Source organism: Gavialis gangeticus, unplaced genomic scaffold (assembly GCF_001723915.1).
Source record: "Gavialis gangeticus isolate Ggan-Ray unplaced genomic scaffold, GavGan_comp1, whole genome shotgun sequence".
NCBI lineage: Eukaryota > Metazoa > Chordata > Crocodylia > Gavialidae > Gavialis > Gavialis gangeticus.
In genome coordinates, this window is record NW_017728997.1 from 10,100,130 (window position 1) to 10,114,920 (window position 14,791).

A 14,791-nucleotide genomic window follows, 5' to 3' on the forward strand; every position below is an offset into this window, starting at 1 on the left:
CCAGGAATAACGGTCACAAGCTGGCAGAGGGTAGGTTCAGGTTGGACATCAGGAGGCGCTATTTCACGGTCAGGGTGGCTAGGGTCTGGAACCAACTTCCAAGAGAGGTGGTGCAGGCTCCTACCCTGGGGGTTTTTAAGAGGAGGTTGGATGAACACCTTGCTGGGGTCGTTTGACCCCAGTACTCTTTGCTGCCATGGCAGGGTGTTGGACTAGATGATCTGCTCAGGTCCCTTCCGACCCTAGAAACTAAGAAACTATGAAACTATAAGGTTAGGCCACTTACCCAGGAAGTGAGAGACCCAGATTCCAAGCCTTCTTCAGGTAGGGAAAGGAATTGAAACCAACATCTCTCAGTTCTCAGTAAAGTGCCCTAACCACCAGGCGATGGCTTTAGGCAGGACCAAGAGCATCCTCTACCCTTCCTGTTGAAGCTGGGCCACCGGGCAACCAAGAGCGAGAGTCACGGGGCCGGCAGGTGAGTGAGTAAGAGGCAATGGGGGTCTGGCTGAGTAAGGAGAGAGCTGTGCTGGCAGGGAGGGAGTCCTGAACTCTGGCCCCAGTACTATTTATGCATTTTAACCAAAGACTGTTCAGTGCAGTAGACACAAACAGGATTTTCTTCCTCCTCCTTACCACCACTTCAAATGGTCATTAGCCATGGGTGGTCTTTGGCTAGGGATTGGGGGACTTAGAACTGAGGTTCTTTTTAGCTGGGTTAAGAACTCAGCGTATCCTAAGCGGAGGTGGCCACTTCGGTGGAACACTTCTGTGTGTTCGGAAGGCCAAAATGGACATGGGGATGGAACTTAGATCTTTGTGGCTCTTGTGCAAGGTGAAATAGGATTACATTTCGTGATTTAGAAGCCTAAAAGCTGCATAAGTGCCTCAAGGATGGAATAGTTTCTGGCCAGCCGTGTGTTAGAGGATATAAAGCATTCCTAACCCTTGCGTTTATTAAAAGGACCCATGGTGTCCTTTTTTAGATTAGTAGTGCGAGTCTGCCTTTGCCACACCCCTGCGGAGTAAGCACATGCCATGTCCATAAAAGTTTCAACTCTGCTTTTAATATATATATTTACTCTACTTACTATATTTTTGCCTCCAGCCCAGACTTTAATGGGCAGTATTACTCTAGTTTTGCTAACACAGCCATTTTTCACTCAAGACGATGAACACGCAGCGTTCAAAATATGGTGGAGCTTAGGGGGGCTGAGCACCCCCATAAGAGAGCCCCCCCATAAGAAACAAGTGTCCCCGGCTTGCCCCATGCCTTTCTAAGCAGCTTAGGCGGCGGTGGCAGGAGCAGCAGCAGTGGCTCCTTCCGGCTTCCACCGCTGCAGACCCCCCACCAAAGAGTCGGTGTAATTCAAACCTTGTGAACCCATACTCAGTGTTGGAGAAAATGAAACCCTTGTATAATTTGTACAAGAATAGCAATTTTTTTTGGAACCAGGGTGAAGAAAAAAAATGAAAATAAAAAGCATCATCATTAGAACGATTACCTTCAGGGATCCTGGTTTTCTTTGATTAAAAAAATCCAAAATTCTCTGATTTAGAAAAACACCCCAAAATCCACATTTTCCCATGATTAAAACAAAACATCACTGTATATTATTTGGATTGATATAGTGTTTTGTTTTAATCATGGGAAACTGTGGATTTGCATTTGTTTGCTTTTTTAAATAAAAAAATTTTGGATTTTTTTATTAGAGAAAACCAGGATCCCTGATTATCATCATCATCCTCACCACCACTATTGATAGAGTGTATAGACATGTCTGAGATTGTTTTGAAATATTGGGGTGAGGCCTGAGCTGTCTAATCTTAATGTTGGATTTCAGAGTAAAAATAGTGTAAATTAGGTTCATTTTTAGGTGTATGTGTTTGTTACCTTGCTTAAAGCGTGAAGATATTCATAGGTCCTAATAAGCATTATATGGCCTGTTTTTTGGCTGACTGCAGAGCTTACTTTTTAAAGCCATTTGACTAGAGTTGCCAGTAGCTGAATATCTTATAACTTGAAGCACTCATTAGAAATAACCTTGAAATTGTAATGAGTAGTATTGAAATATGGCATCTCATGTAACACGCATATGCTAAAAGGTGCAGTTGAGTCAGACTTTATCTTCAGGCACATTTTGAAGCTTATTTTATCTTTTGTAACCCATTGCTTTTTAAAGAGTAGTTTCAACAAATGGATGGTATGTATAATTTGATGAGTTTCAGGTTATTCTAGCTAAATGACCATTTGTCAGGATTATTTCTGAAAAGTGTCCTACACTAATCTTCATTGTTGGGTCATTTATGCTTTTGTGTGCATGTTGACTTCGTATTTCTAAATTAATGAGATCCGATTTTGCATTCTACATCATCACTGCTCTATTTTGTGCGATAGTGATGGATCAAGCCTGCTCTTACTGTCTCGCATATTTTATTGAAAGCTAATTGTCTTCCTCTTCTGTAGAATAGTAGTTAAATCAATGTCATTTTTTTCTTCCTAGCTGTTTTGAACTATTTTTCAGATTTAGAGGAAACTTTTCTTTTACAGTTTAACATCCATCTAAGGGCAGTATGTTGCCCTCAATCACAGCCCTTAAGTTTAAGTAATATTAGACTTTGTTTTCTCTGGATGTCAAAATATGCCAACCCCGTAATTTACAGTGTTACCCTCGGGCTTTTCATTACCGATGTCACGAGATGTTCCCAGAAGAGCAGCAAAATCTAATCATGGTTTTGGCTGTTGAAACACCTGTCCAGGAGCTGATGAAAACTCATTCTTTAAAACTAAATTTTAAAGAATAATTTATTTTCTCTGAAATGCATAGAGAAAAAATGAAAGCTTTTGTTCTTTTTCACTCTTGAATCAACTTCCTTTCTTGTTTTCTATTCTGCCCTGATGATAGCATAGCCATCTAACTTAGTTGAGCCTTCGGCTTCAAAGGACCCCAAACATGAGGCCTACTGCCACCTGGGAATTAGTTTTTATCAAGATCATGGCAAAGTTCCTGTGGGAAGTTAATGTTGACATTATTGGCTTCAACTGTTAGGGATTACACTCAGCAGCGTTTCTTCCTGATACTCCCTAGGATCTAAACTTAGTATGTATTGGGCTGGAAGGCAGCGACAGCCCAGCAAGAGGGAGCCAACATGTGCATGGAAACAGTGAGAAGGGGCTGAGCCTCTATGGATGCCCTGTGCTCTATTTAACTTTTGTTCAATATTGACCATTCCTTCAGAAATATAAATGGCCCTCCTGCTGCTTGTGTTGTACCTGTTAGGTAGATAAATAGACAACTTCCTTGGCTTTTATAGTTTTGCCTAACGTTTCAGCAGTTTGTGCAGATGCTACGTTCATACCTTGGTCTGTACTCCAGTAATTTCCCACTGGCAGATGTCACTAAAAATGACTGGAACCACTCTGCTTTGGAATAGTGTTGATACTGAGCATGCAATGTGCTACAGTGACAGTATGACTTCCTGAGTTGGTTTAAGACTTATGATAGATCTAGCTAAGGAATGAGTAGTTGTGGGCAGTTGCAGTCAGTGTTGTCAGGGATGATTCTGAATCAGTCCCAGGCAGATGACCTCTCCTGATGGACTGTACTGCCCGTTTGCTATTACTTTTTATATGATCTAACAAGTGCAGCATTTAATGGAGCTTCTTCTACATAGTACATAAGCATGACCTTGGCAGACCCTTACTGAGAGCAGAAGTTTGTCTTCACCCCTTTTCTCACTGAAACCGAGTATCTTCTCTTAAAATAAAAGTCCTGTACTTGGATGATTATTACTAATGCCCTACAATCCAGCATCTAGGAAGGCTTCAGCTTGGTCAAGCTGCAGCTTCCCTCAAAGGTGAATCCCGTGTGTCCAGACCCCCTGTTGAGTAGAGATAAGTTAAAGAACTGCTCCTGTTAAATCAGTCATCTCTACTGGTTGGCTTAGGATGCTAATGTTTTGTATTTGAATGCATGTCAAGGCATTGTGGCTTGCCGGGGGGATAGATATTAGCAAAGACAAACCCCATTTTGTCAAGTGGTAGAGCCCAAGGAAACCATGGAGAGTGAGAGGAGTCTGCCCTGCATCGTCTCCCTGTTCAGTGAGGCTTGTCCTTTTTCTTTGACGTTTAAAATCCTAGGTTTGCATCTAGGGCTTGTCTGTCCTACAAAAGAAAGTTAGGGAGCTAGTAGCAGGGCAGAAGGACCTGCCCCTGGTTACAACACAGTTCACATCTATTGTGCAGATAGGCCTTAACCACATCATATAGGGCATGTGAGATTTAGCTGACGTGGTTTACTACCCACTTAGGTCCTGTCCAAACATCAGATTTTACATGCTGTGACCAGGACCAGAGACAATTTTGTTGCAACCAGATCCCTTGGCTGGATTCCTTTTGGCTGCTTCCTCCACTAAAGGCAGAAGCAAGTGCAGTCGGATTAATAATTATAGACTTTTCTTCAAGCACTGTGGAAAATGCACGTAATATCAGATTAGCTCCGTTATACATGCACTCTGCCATGACAGCATCCACACAGCACCCAGCACTTCAAGGCAGCATAGCAAATGTAGGCAGTAAGAATGCACTGTTGCTTTATACATGTATTGCGCCATCTCATGCTGTGCTATATCTAATTTACATTGTAAACTTCTCAGGGTAGCAAGCTGTCTTTATCTCTGCCAAATCTGTGATGCAGTAGAAACAATCCTCCTGTGGTGTTTAAAAAAATGAGGCAAACTGGTATTTACAAAAAAGGGAAATGTTTTATTCTGTTCTATTTAGTAGCAAAATGTCACTGAGCTGTGCCTTTAAGGCCTGTCCTGTCACTCTGGCTGCTGTGCGTATTTATAAGGGTATACATATGCTGCACGATGGTGAAGTTGTATAATTTTTGTGGTGGTGATGGATGTGGCATGGCTATATCCCATGCAAAATGTGGAACAACTATTGCTCACTGAGTTTAATCCATTCAGGTGTTTACTGCTTGGATGAAATCACTAACTCAAGTGTTGCTGTATTGGGCAGCCTACCTGAAGGATAGAAAGGCCTGACTCAGTAGCTTTCATGTTGTTTAGCATTCCTGTGTCACGTTATTTCTGGCTGATGGCTGCATTACTTGGGGGAGGAGAGCATACACACTACTTGCACTACAAACTAATATTTGGTTAAAAAAAAAAACCAAAACCCAAAACTACAGAGCATTGTAAAGCTGGATGAATGCCCCAAATTGTATATGTGTTCTATGAATTCCACCCCCAGATTTGCTTTGCTGTCCCACTACACACTTTATCACATACAGCTCTAATTCTCTACCTAGCTTCTCCAGAAGCATGTAAAAACAATTTACCTTCATCAAACATGGACATGACACAGTGGACATCTACTTCCTGCGGGCACCAGGTCCCAAGGGAGACCTTGGGCTCCCTGTTAGCAGAGGCGGTGCAGAAAGCCAGCCTCCAGGAGCAGCAGCTTTGTTGAGATGAGACATTTTCAAACCTTGTATGCAAATAATATCATCTGATTGCATTTTAACTGAAATATTAGATGTTTTTGTATTCTAGTTGGTGTTTAGTTTGCAACTCCTTTCCCTCTCATGGCTATCTTCCTGCTTCTGGCTTTGCTCAGCCTGCCCTCCCGGCTCCTCTGCATCCTTCTGTCTCTCCTCCTATTATGACTTTCTTTCCTCCTCCCCACTTCCCTTTGCTACCTTTTATACTACTTCCTTATTTATTAAATCCCTCCTGCCCTTCCTTTGGTTTTGACTTCTTAGGAAGCAACATCTGAGGCCAGGAGATGTGCCTTTTACCTTTCGCATTAGTCCAGATCAGTGGTTTTCAAACTCCTTTTGGCCACTTACCTCTTTACTTGCAAAATATTGCTGCTCATACTCGTTACACCCGACACATCCCTGCATGTTCACTGATAACAATGCACAGCAATGCCATTACTCACTGCATGTTGATCAAACAGAAGTTTCACTGCCAGTATTTATAATTTAGGCACATGCCCCTTGGCAAAACACTCTGTACCGTTGGTGGGTATATCTGTACCTTCATTTGAAAACCAGTAGTCTAGATGATAGTGAGAAGGCGGCTGTCTTCAGGTGCACGGACAAGATCTCAGGTGGCTCCATTGCTGTCTGTTCCTCGAAGCTTGTGCATTAAATAGAACATGCATCTGATCAATTTAACCTGCAATTAAACATTTTCCCTAAGCAATTGACATCTTGACAAGTAATAATTACCATGCGTAACACTCTTGAAACCTATTATGCATGTTTATGTGAGATCACTTGTTACCATAATAATAAGATATCATTTCTACAAACGTGCCTGCTAAATGAGCGCATCTTAAAATGATCATGCAATTTCATTAACCATATTGAAAATTTTAAATATTTGTTACTTTTTAAGTACTTTTCAGGAGGTCTTGGAAGCAGCAGGTCCAGGCTCTCTACTACAGCCCCCTTCTTTGTGGTTGCTGGTGTATGATCTCTTCTGTCTCTTCTCTTTGATCTATGTCAATGATCAGATCAGACCCATGACCTCACTTGGGAAAATTTTCTGTGCTGTGATTCCTATAGATTGCCTTCACTGAGAGAAACCTCTTTATAACTCGCATAGAAAGGACTCATGCCAGCTGTATCTCCCCAGTAGTGGGCTGTTTCCTTAACAAGAAGATAGCCTGGCAGTTTTTTGTAACAGGTGTTTGCCAACTGCAGTTGAGATTTGTTTATCTCCTAAATAGCAAACAGAAACTTTTTTTTCCCTGAGTGGCTGTTGTCAACGGCTCATCAGATGTTTACTTGCCTTCGTTCCTCTGCAGCTCAAAATATGCATGTGCAGCCCATAGTTTGTTTCCTGAGGCTGAGTCTTCAAGTCCTGCCTACAAAGCCCCGAGTGCTTCCTCGCTGATGAGGCAGAAACACCCCTTTCTGTCGGCACAGGTCCACCACCCTGTCTCAGGGCACAAGGTTTCTACTAGCTGCCATGGTCAGTTCAGCAGCTGGCGCTGTCCCAGGGTGCACACTGCTGCTATAGAGGAGCCATGCAGCTCTCTCAGAAATGTGTCTATCCCCAGGGGTGGAAGCTGTCCGGCCACCAGTTGCTGCCAGCTTTGGTAGTGTAGACCCGGTCCGAGTCTTCAGCTGTGCTCAGACATCAATATTCCAGGTCTGTAAGTTTTTTTTTTTCTTTTCAAAGACCATCAAGAATAAGGGAAGGAGTTCTTGGAAAGGAAAGTCCTCCATGTTATCAGGGTTCCTTTTCTTCCTCTTCCTTCTCTCCCAGAAGGCACCCTTTCTCTCACCCACCCAGAAGCCAACCAGCCGGTTATGAGCTGTACAAAAGTATACGTCCGGTCACCTTGTTCTTTATCTTCTCAGCCACAGAAATGGAGATTGCAGAATTGCTTCAGCAAAGGTTAATAAAAGCTGAAAATGGTTAGAAATGTGCACATACAAAGTCTTTCATGAGAAGTGCACATAGTTATGCTTTTGCTGAAATCAAACATTGACAGTCTACTTGAATGATATGTAAGAAAGTGTGCTTGTTAAAATCATGAAGAGTCCTTAAATGTGGAATAAGCAATAGCATCTCCACAATTTTTTTACAATGATATATGCAGTACATAAGCAAGCGGCTCTCCAAGTAAATACTTACAGAATCTGAACACTAGGGAATGTCTTGTTTTACTAAAGCAGAAAGCCACATTTCTCAGGGTCACACCGTAGATGACTCTTGAAATCGGCCTGTTCTGGATTCAGGTGCATCCAGGGGGTGGTTGTTTGTGGTTCTGCTTTAACCTACCATAACTAAACCAAATGACCATATACAGAATCAAGTTGTAGTAATGTTAACATTGCAAGGCAGTCGGTCACAAGGACGTATTCAGCAGAACTTGCCTGGGACAAGAAGATGCTGTGCTCTTTTATGCTTCTGTAAGACCTGAAATGCAGACCTGAAAGCAGAGAGTAGTTTCTGCTTAATTTTGCCTTAGAGGGTTTGAACTTTGCATGCTTCAGTTTTCCTGGAAGAGACTGTAGAGAACTAGAGCATTTGTAACAGTAAAGTTTACCATATACCAAGAAGTGGAAACCAGAATAACTGAAAGGAAGAGAGATTTTGTTCAGGCTGCTTAAAATCTTTTGAACTCAATTGCATGCCACTGAAGAAAAGACGAAAAATTTTGTAGTCCTTCAGATGATGGCAAAGCAAATGCCTGCTCTAGTTCTCTGGACCTTTGCTTCACCAAAGGTAACGGAGGCCAGTCAAGCAGGGGAGAAACAGTTTTAGGTCGTCTTCATAAAGAAAGAAGGGCAAGGGGCCCAAATCTATTTTCTTCCCTTTCCAGGCCTCCCTACAGTAAAGCTGCCACCCTGCACTTGTCATCTAATTAGTTAGCTGCTGTGCTTGCACTGCAGAAAAGGACAAGGGTGCCACGCTTAGCTTTGGATCTCCTTGGTTTTGAGTAGCAACAGAAGCTGCAATGTAATGACCATGCAGTTCTGAAATGAATACAATCCAGGAGTGAAAGACTGATTTGGAGCCGTTCCTCAAATTTGTTAAGCCAAGCCTGCAAAGCTGCTCACAAGCCAGCATTATAGGTGAATGCAAGATCCCCTGTGTATTGGTCTCATCATAGTAATGCTGCACTGTCCCCTCATCTAGCTAGGCAGAAGATGTGGCTACAGTGCCCTGTACCTTTTTTTAATCTCCGCTTGGCCAAAAGAGCCTTCCCGGGTTGTCAGCATCTAAGGCAGGGACAGGCAATTATTTTGGGCCAGGGGCTGCTTACTGAGTTTTGGCAAGCCATCAAGGGCTGCGTGGCAGGCAGCCAGGAGCAGGTGCATATTAATTTTCTAAATTTTTTAGGGGCCCCTCAGGCTGGATAGAAGGGCCTGGCGGGCCACATCCAGCCTGCGGGCTGCATTTTGCCCACCCCTGATCTAAGGCGACTTAGAGCAGTCTTCCATGCTCCTCAGTATCAGTGGAACCAACAGAACTCCCCTGGCCTAAAACATGCACCCCAACCCCCCCCAGCTTCTTCTGAGCTTGCCAAGAACTTGTACGACAGCTCAGGAGCTAGGCATCTATTGGTACTGTAGGCAGTCACGCAACTCCCCAGGTTCCTTGAACATGAACGAGTCCAGCAACTGCAGAGTTTAGGAGGACAGATGGAACAGTTGGCTCTAAGAGCCTTTGCTAATCCACTTAGAGTGCTCACAATTGCTTTATGCATCTTGCTAGGAAGTAGCTAATTTTGTTTGTGACTTTTTTTTCTATCTCCTTTCCTTGTTTAAGGTGAAGAATCTGTCCTTTCTCAGCAACTGTGGTGACTCTTCCAGCATAAAGAGAGAGATACAGATCTTTTGGCGCGGTTTTATTATGAGATCAATGAAGACCGTTATGTTCCAGTCTAATTAGATCAGTGCATAAGATTTAAACCAAGGCTTTTCGAGACTGAGACTGCTGTCTAGTGCTCGCTCATACCCTTCCAGTAGTACGAGCATTTGTTAGCTCCCTTATGACCTGCTTCTCTCAGACATCTACTCATTCAGCCATTTCCTCTGGATTCCCTGTTTAATAAGTTGTGTCAATACTGAAAGGACAAGAAGTTGCTTCTTCAGAGATTGCACCCCTTTCTTTATATTACTAATTAGTAATATAGCCATACGTACTACATTTTTGTTAAGTAGCAGAATATAGACGTGGAGGAGCCAAAAGAGTGTATTGCTGCATATTTTCTTCTTGAAGTCTGGACTATCAATACTCAAGGGCACGTATAATTGTATATTATTAGTCAAAAATGATTTAATTCTGTAAATTTGCCTGGCACTTTACAGACATATTTCTGTCTCGTAAGTGCTACTGGTATATGTGCCTTGAGAGAGAAGGAGAATTTTTTGGAATAATTTTTTTTTTTTTTTTTTTTAAAGGGGCTATGTTGGGGGGGTGTGGTGGAGGGGAGCACTTTCCGGCAAAGGGTTACGAATGAAAAAAGAGAGAAGAAGAAAGGGAGAAAATACAAACATGATTGAGAAGGGGGCAAATCTGTGTAGGGGGAGGTTTAATAATAGAGCCTTTTAGCTGAGAAGAAAAGGGCCTGGAGTGAAAGAGGAAGGGAGCGGCTTCTGGCTGGAGCTGAAGGTGAGAGGAAAACACTTCTCCTCCTATGGGCAGTCACAGTTTTCAGTAAAAACCAAAAGATGGCAATTTAAATGATAAAGGAACGCTCTACACAGCATGCGTTTTGCCAGGGGAGCTCATTGCCACAAACTATGACTGAGCTCAGGATTTTTAAAAAGGTCTGCACTGTTAACAAAAGCAGTGGGGTTAAAAAGTAAAGATTAAAAAATGAACAGCGGAAATTATATAAACCCATGTGGCCTGAGGCATAAGCCAAATGCTCATTAGTGGAGTTAGGAAACATTTTCCTTTAGGGCACGTACCTCTACTCCAACCTACCACTTTCTTTTGAAGCAATTAGCCGTTATCGCTGGCAGAGACCGGGCAGGCGACCCCCAAAGCTGATCCTGGCTGGCAATTCCTATGTTCCCCTGCAACTTCTTGTTTTTGAGGAAAATCCAGATGAAGATGATTGGGTGGGAAGTTATGAATAAACCGCTCTGGGATTACTTAGCGAAGTAAAGTTAGCTTACTGAATAATTTAAATAGAGTGGCATCATGTATTTGCATCAGGGGCTCACAAATAAGTCTGGTTTAATATGTATGCTCAGGTTTTTGGGTTTTTTTTTAAACTTTTATCAATCTTCCACTATTGTTTATAAACACTGTTATTTCAGCGTTTTCTTGTCTTTCAGTTGAACTGAGGAAGTTAACCAGCAAGCCCTGTTCGGTTCAAGCTTTGCGTTTAAATGCTGCACTTTCTCTGTAAAAATGTGTAAGAAACTGCATTAAGTTCCCCTTCCCCCACCTTTTTAAATACAATTCCTTTAGGAGAAGAAAAAAATTGCACAGTCTGTGTTATACTGAGTAATTATCCCCCCTGGGAAGTAGAATATAAAGATCTTTAAAATCATTCAGCTGAGAGAACAAGCACTTTAACTTTTGCCTCGCAGGAGTCATGTATTACATTATCAGCTGCTTGCTCCAGTGTCAGTGTGTCATGCCTTGCAGGTTAGCAGGTTTTGGCAGAGGAAATGAAACCCAGTCAGTTACTGCAGGATTTATAGTAGACCTGCTGTTGCAGGAAGTGGTGAAAAGTTGATTGATAGTCTGAGGCAAAACTCTACAGCAAGAAACAGGATGTATGTTTGCTATTTATACCTGTTTTTCTTTTTTTCCCCACATTTTCAAGGCACTTTTGCTTTTTTGTTCTCTGCCTTTATAAGTGTGGCACAATTGTCTGGGAAAGAACAAATTTTTATGGCTGTGGCTGCACTCAAGGAGGTTGGTAAGCTTAGAAGTTGACATCCTGTATCTGTTGTCTCCCATAGTTGCCCTCACCTAAAGGGTCCAGACATTTGTTTCTTAGCTACAGTACTAAATACTTGCATACAAAATCCACTGCTGATTTATTGTGCAGCTCATTGTACAGCAGGTGCAGCAGTCCTGTTATGAGCGGGGAAGGAGTGTGCCTATGAAACAGAGCCGTAATAAGTTGCCTGGTTTCAGCTTATCTTCTTTGAACTTTGTGTTTCGGGAGAGATCAGCTTTGGAGACTCATTGGTGTGAGTCAGTCAATTGCCTTTTAAATCTGCCCCTTTTGCAGTGCTGTCTTTTTAACAAGTCTAATGAACTATTTTGTATCTAAAAGAATTATTTAATTTAAATGTGTCATTCAGAACAAGACTTGAAGAGACGAGTATTTTTTTCCCTGAAGAATACATTTTTAACGTATAGTAATAAAAATATGAATTAACTTTATTATTGCAGCAGGATTTTTTAAATTCTTGGCATGAATCAGAATTTCAGCAAAAAAAGAGTATTAGGATCATTAAGGATGGGGAAAAAAGGTGTATCCAGTTTAAAGAAGTAGGCTTTAGAGAAGCATTTAAAATCAGGGGAAGAGCAGAGTGGTTTGGAGGATGGTTGTAGATGACAGTGGTCATTTAGGGGCATAGAGGTTGGAAAGAGATGAGGGAAGTGGATTTGGAATGAGTGCATCTGCACATACATTAATGTGCCATAATTATGATGCATTAAGATTAGGACCTGTAATAACAGGTACTCATTTTAACGTGCTGTAATCGTTGCTACTGCACGTTAGCTCAGATAAACACTTTTTACATGATGTTAATGCACATTGGACTGCGCGTGGTTTTTGCTAGCTGAGCTAATGCGCAGTAGAATTTGTCTTCTGCTCCTTAAGCGTCTTGTGTAGATGGGCCCACTGGGGGAGATCATGGAAGAGTTACTCATTGTAGAAATCTTGTAGCTTTCTGATAAGCATGAAAATTGTTTCCTGAATTCATTTTGATTTTGGTCTGTTGTGTTCATTTTGCAAATTTCCGGTTCTCTAAGCATCTTTCCCTTGTTGTCAATGTAATACATGTATTGTCTGCATAACGTATCTCATGTAGTTGAATAAAAACAAACTCAGGACCAGGTTTCCTAAGTTTGGTAATGTTTGTACCACAGAGGTGCTCGCTTACTTAGGAGGTATGTTGATGTACCATCATTTCCGTCTATTAAAATAAGAATGTAGGAGGAGATGGGGGGGCTCAAAACGTAACTAATAAAAATTGTTAAGATAATTTAGAAAGCCTCTGGTAACAAAGGAGAATTAATTGGAGGGAGGGAAATAAAAGCTTAGAATAGTAAAAAGTACCCCAGTCAAAGAAGCTGATCAACTATATTGCAAATGTATTGAATTTAGAGAACACCTTGAAAAGATTTTCTGTGTCTAAGGAACTACGTTGGGGCATGGTAAACCAGTGTGCCTTTGCTCCTCCTGGACTCATGCCTAACCAAGCTGCCCTTTGGTTCAGGTGTTGCTGCTGTAATTCAACACTGAAGAGAGATCTCTCAGAGGAACTAGGTGGTTTCATCATTTTAAGTACAGTTGATTCCCATTTCAGTGCCTTGCTAAAACTTTTAGAGAATGAAGTACCTTCTTCTGGAACAAAGCCACTAAGTTTGCTGAGGTAAACTGATATAATTAGCTGCTTGTATAAACCTTTGTGGCAGTGAAGCAGCCTAAAATACAAGGAATGTGCTTTTTCTATAGCAGCCTGAAAAAGAAAATTGTTTACAAACCAAATAAATAGTACGCATGGTTAACTCCATGGCAGTTGTTAGCAAATAATAGATATTTTGTTTCTATATTTTAACAGTACATTTTGTTCTTTCTTTAAGGTCCAAAAAGTTGGCAGCACTTGGTGAATCTTTGCAGCAAGCCAAAATTACTAAAGCTCACCTAGGCTTTGAGCTAGAAGAGCTGGAAACAGCAGCAGTTCTAGTACAGGAGGAAGAAAGTGTGTTAAAAGCTGCCGGTACAGTTTCCAAGCAACAGCTGCCTTCCTCTGAGTTAGAGACAAGTGACTCTGAAGAATCAAGCAGCACTTCATCATCTGAGACAGAAGGCTCTGATTCAGATGAACAAGAGTCCTCAACCAGTGAAGATGGGAAAATACATTCTTCACAAGGCACACTCCAAGAGAAGAGGACAGCCCCACTTATTGACTGTAATGGATTACGGCGAGAGACAAACACTTTGACGCTAGATCTTAGTAATGAAAAATCAAAGGCTCCTTTACCATCTACATCTGTTCCTGGAAAACTGATAGAGGAATTAGGAAAGCAAATGCAGACTGCAATTAAGCTTTCAGAACAGCCTGAAGGATTGGCTGCTACCAGCTACACCGCTTTGCAGGAGAAAGGAGAAAATTGTGCAGCTGAACCCAAGATACTATCACAAGATCCTGCTGGGAAGGTAAATACATTGGATGTCTCTTCATGTAGAAACCCACTTCTTTTTCTAGACTGCACAAATGAAGATAAAGACTAAATAAATCTTGACCCTTTGGATGATACTCAACTCAGTGCTATAATGAGATGCTCTTTCAGCTAATGTGTGGTACAAGGGGCTGATGTTTTTCCTTTCTCATTTCTGTTGACTGTTTTTAAACACAAAGATGCTTTGAAGGGAATCAGCAAGGCTGTTATCAAAACCATCATCGTTAGATTTATTTTTACATCGGTGATTCATCAGAAAGTAAAACATTGATCCGTGAATGTGAGAACCATAACTTCAGTAAATACTTTTAGGAGCAGTTTTCAGAAAGGTTAGTACTGGAATGAAGGCATAGTCCAATGTAACCGAGTACAGTTACAGCTTCTTTAGGTGGGTGATATCTGTTTAGTAAATAACCTGCTACATGTATATGCATTTTTAATGCTATTTTACAGCACTCTTTGATTTAAAGTATTTTATGGCTAATTTCCTCACTTAAGAGTTTAATAAATCTAAATAATGTTCATGAAGTTTAACAAATAAATGATGTTTTTGTATGTTCCAGTGTTATCTTTTGGACTTATATTTCTACAGTGCTTGTATAAATAACATACTTCAGCACTTTCAGCGGTTATGTTTATTCTTCTGAGCCATTTGTGTTTTGTAAATGTGTTTCCATGCATGTATGTTATCAACAGCTGCTGTCACTTTAGAAATGAAAGGCCAAATCATTTTAAAGAAGTATTTCAGCTATGCTGTTAGCAACACTAACAGGCGAAACAGTATGATATAGTGATGTGAGCACAGGACTGGGAGCCAGGATTTCATGACTGTTAGCCTAAGCTCTGCTACTGATTTGCTTTGCATCTATGG

The 14,791-nt window shown here is 41.4% G+C and overlaps 1 protein-coding gene across 4 annotated transcripts in view; it reads left to right on the forward strand.

Moving 5' to 3' along the window:
• The window catches only part of SHQ1 (SHQ1, H/ACA ribonucleoprotein assembly factor), a 95,166-nt gene extending 80,730 nt beyond the window's left edge, over positions 1-14,436 (forward strand). For all 4 annotated transcript variants that reach the window (XM_019504746.1, XM_019504745.1, XM_019504744.1 and 1 more), the window contains exon 12: positions 13,321-14,436. In XM_019504746.1, the coding sequence (XP_019360291.1) occupies positions 13,321-13,972 (652 nt within the window). In that variant the 3' untranslated portion in view covers positions 13,973-14,436. The remainder of the gene's footprint in view (positions 1-13,320) is intronic.
• Positions 14,437-14,791: the final 355 nt, after the last annotated feature.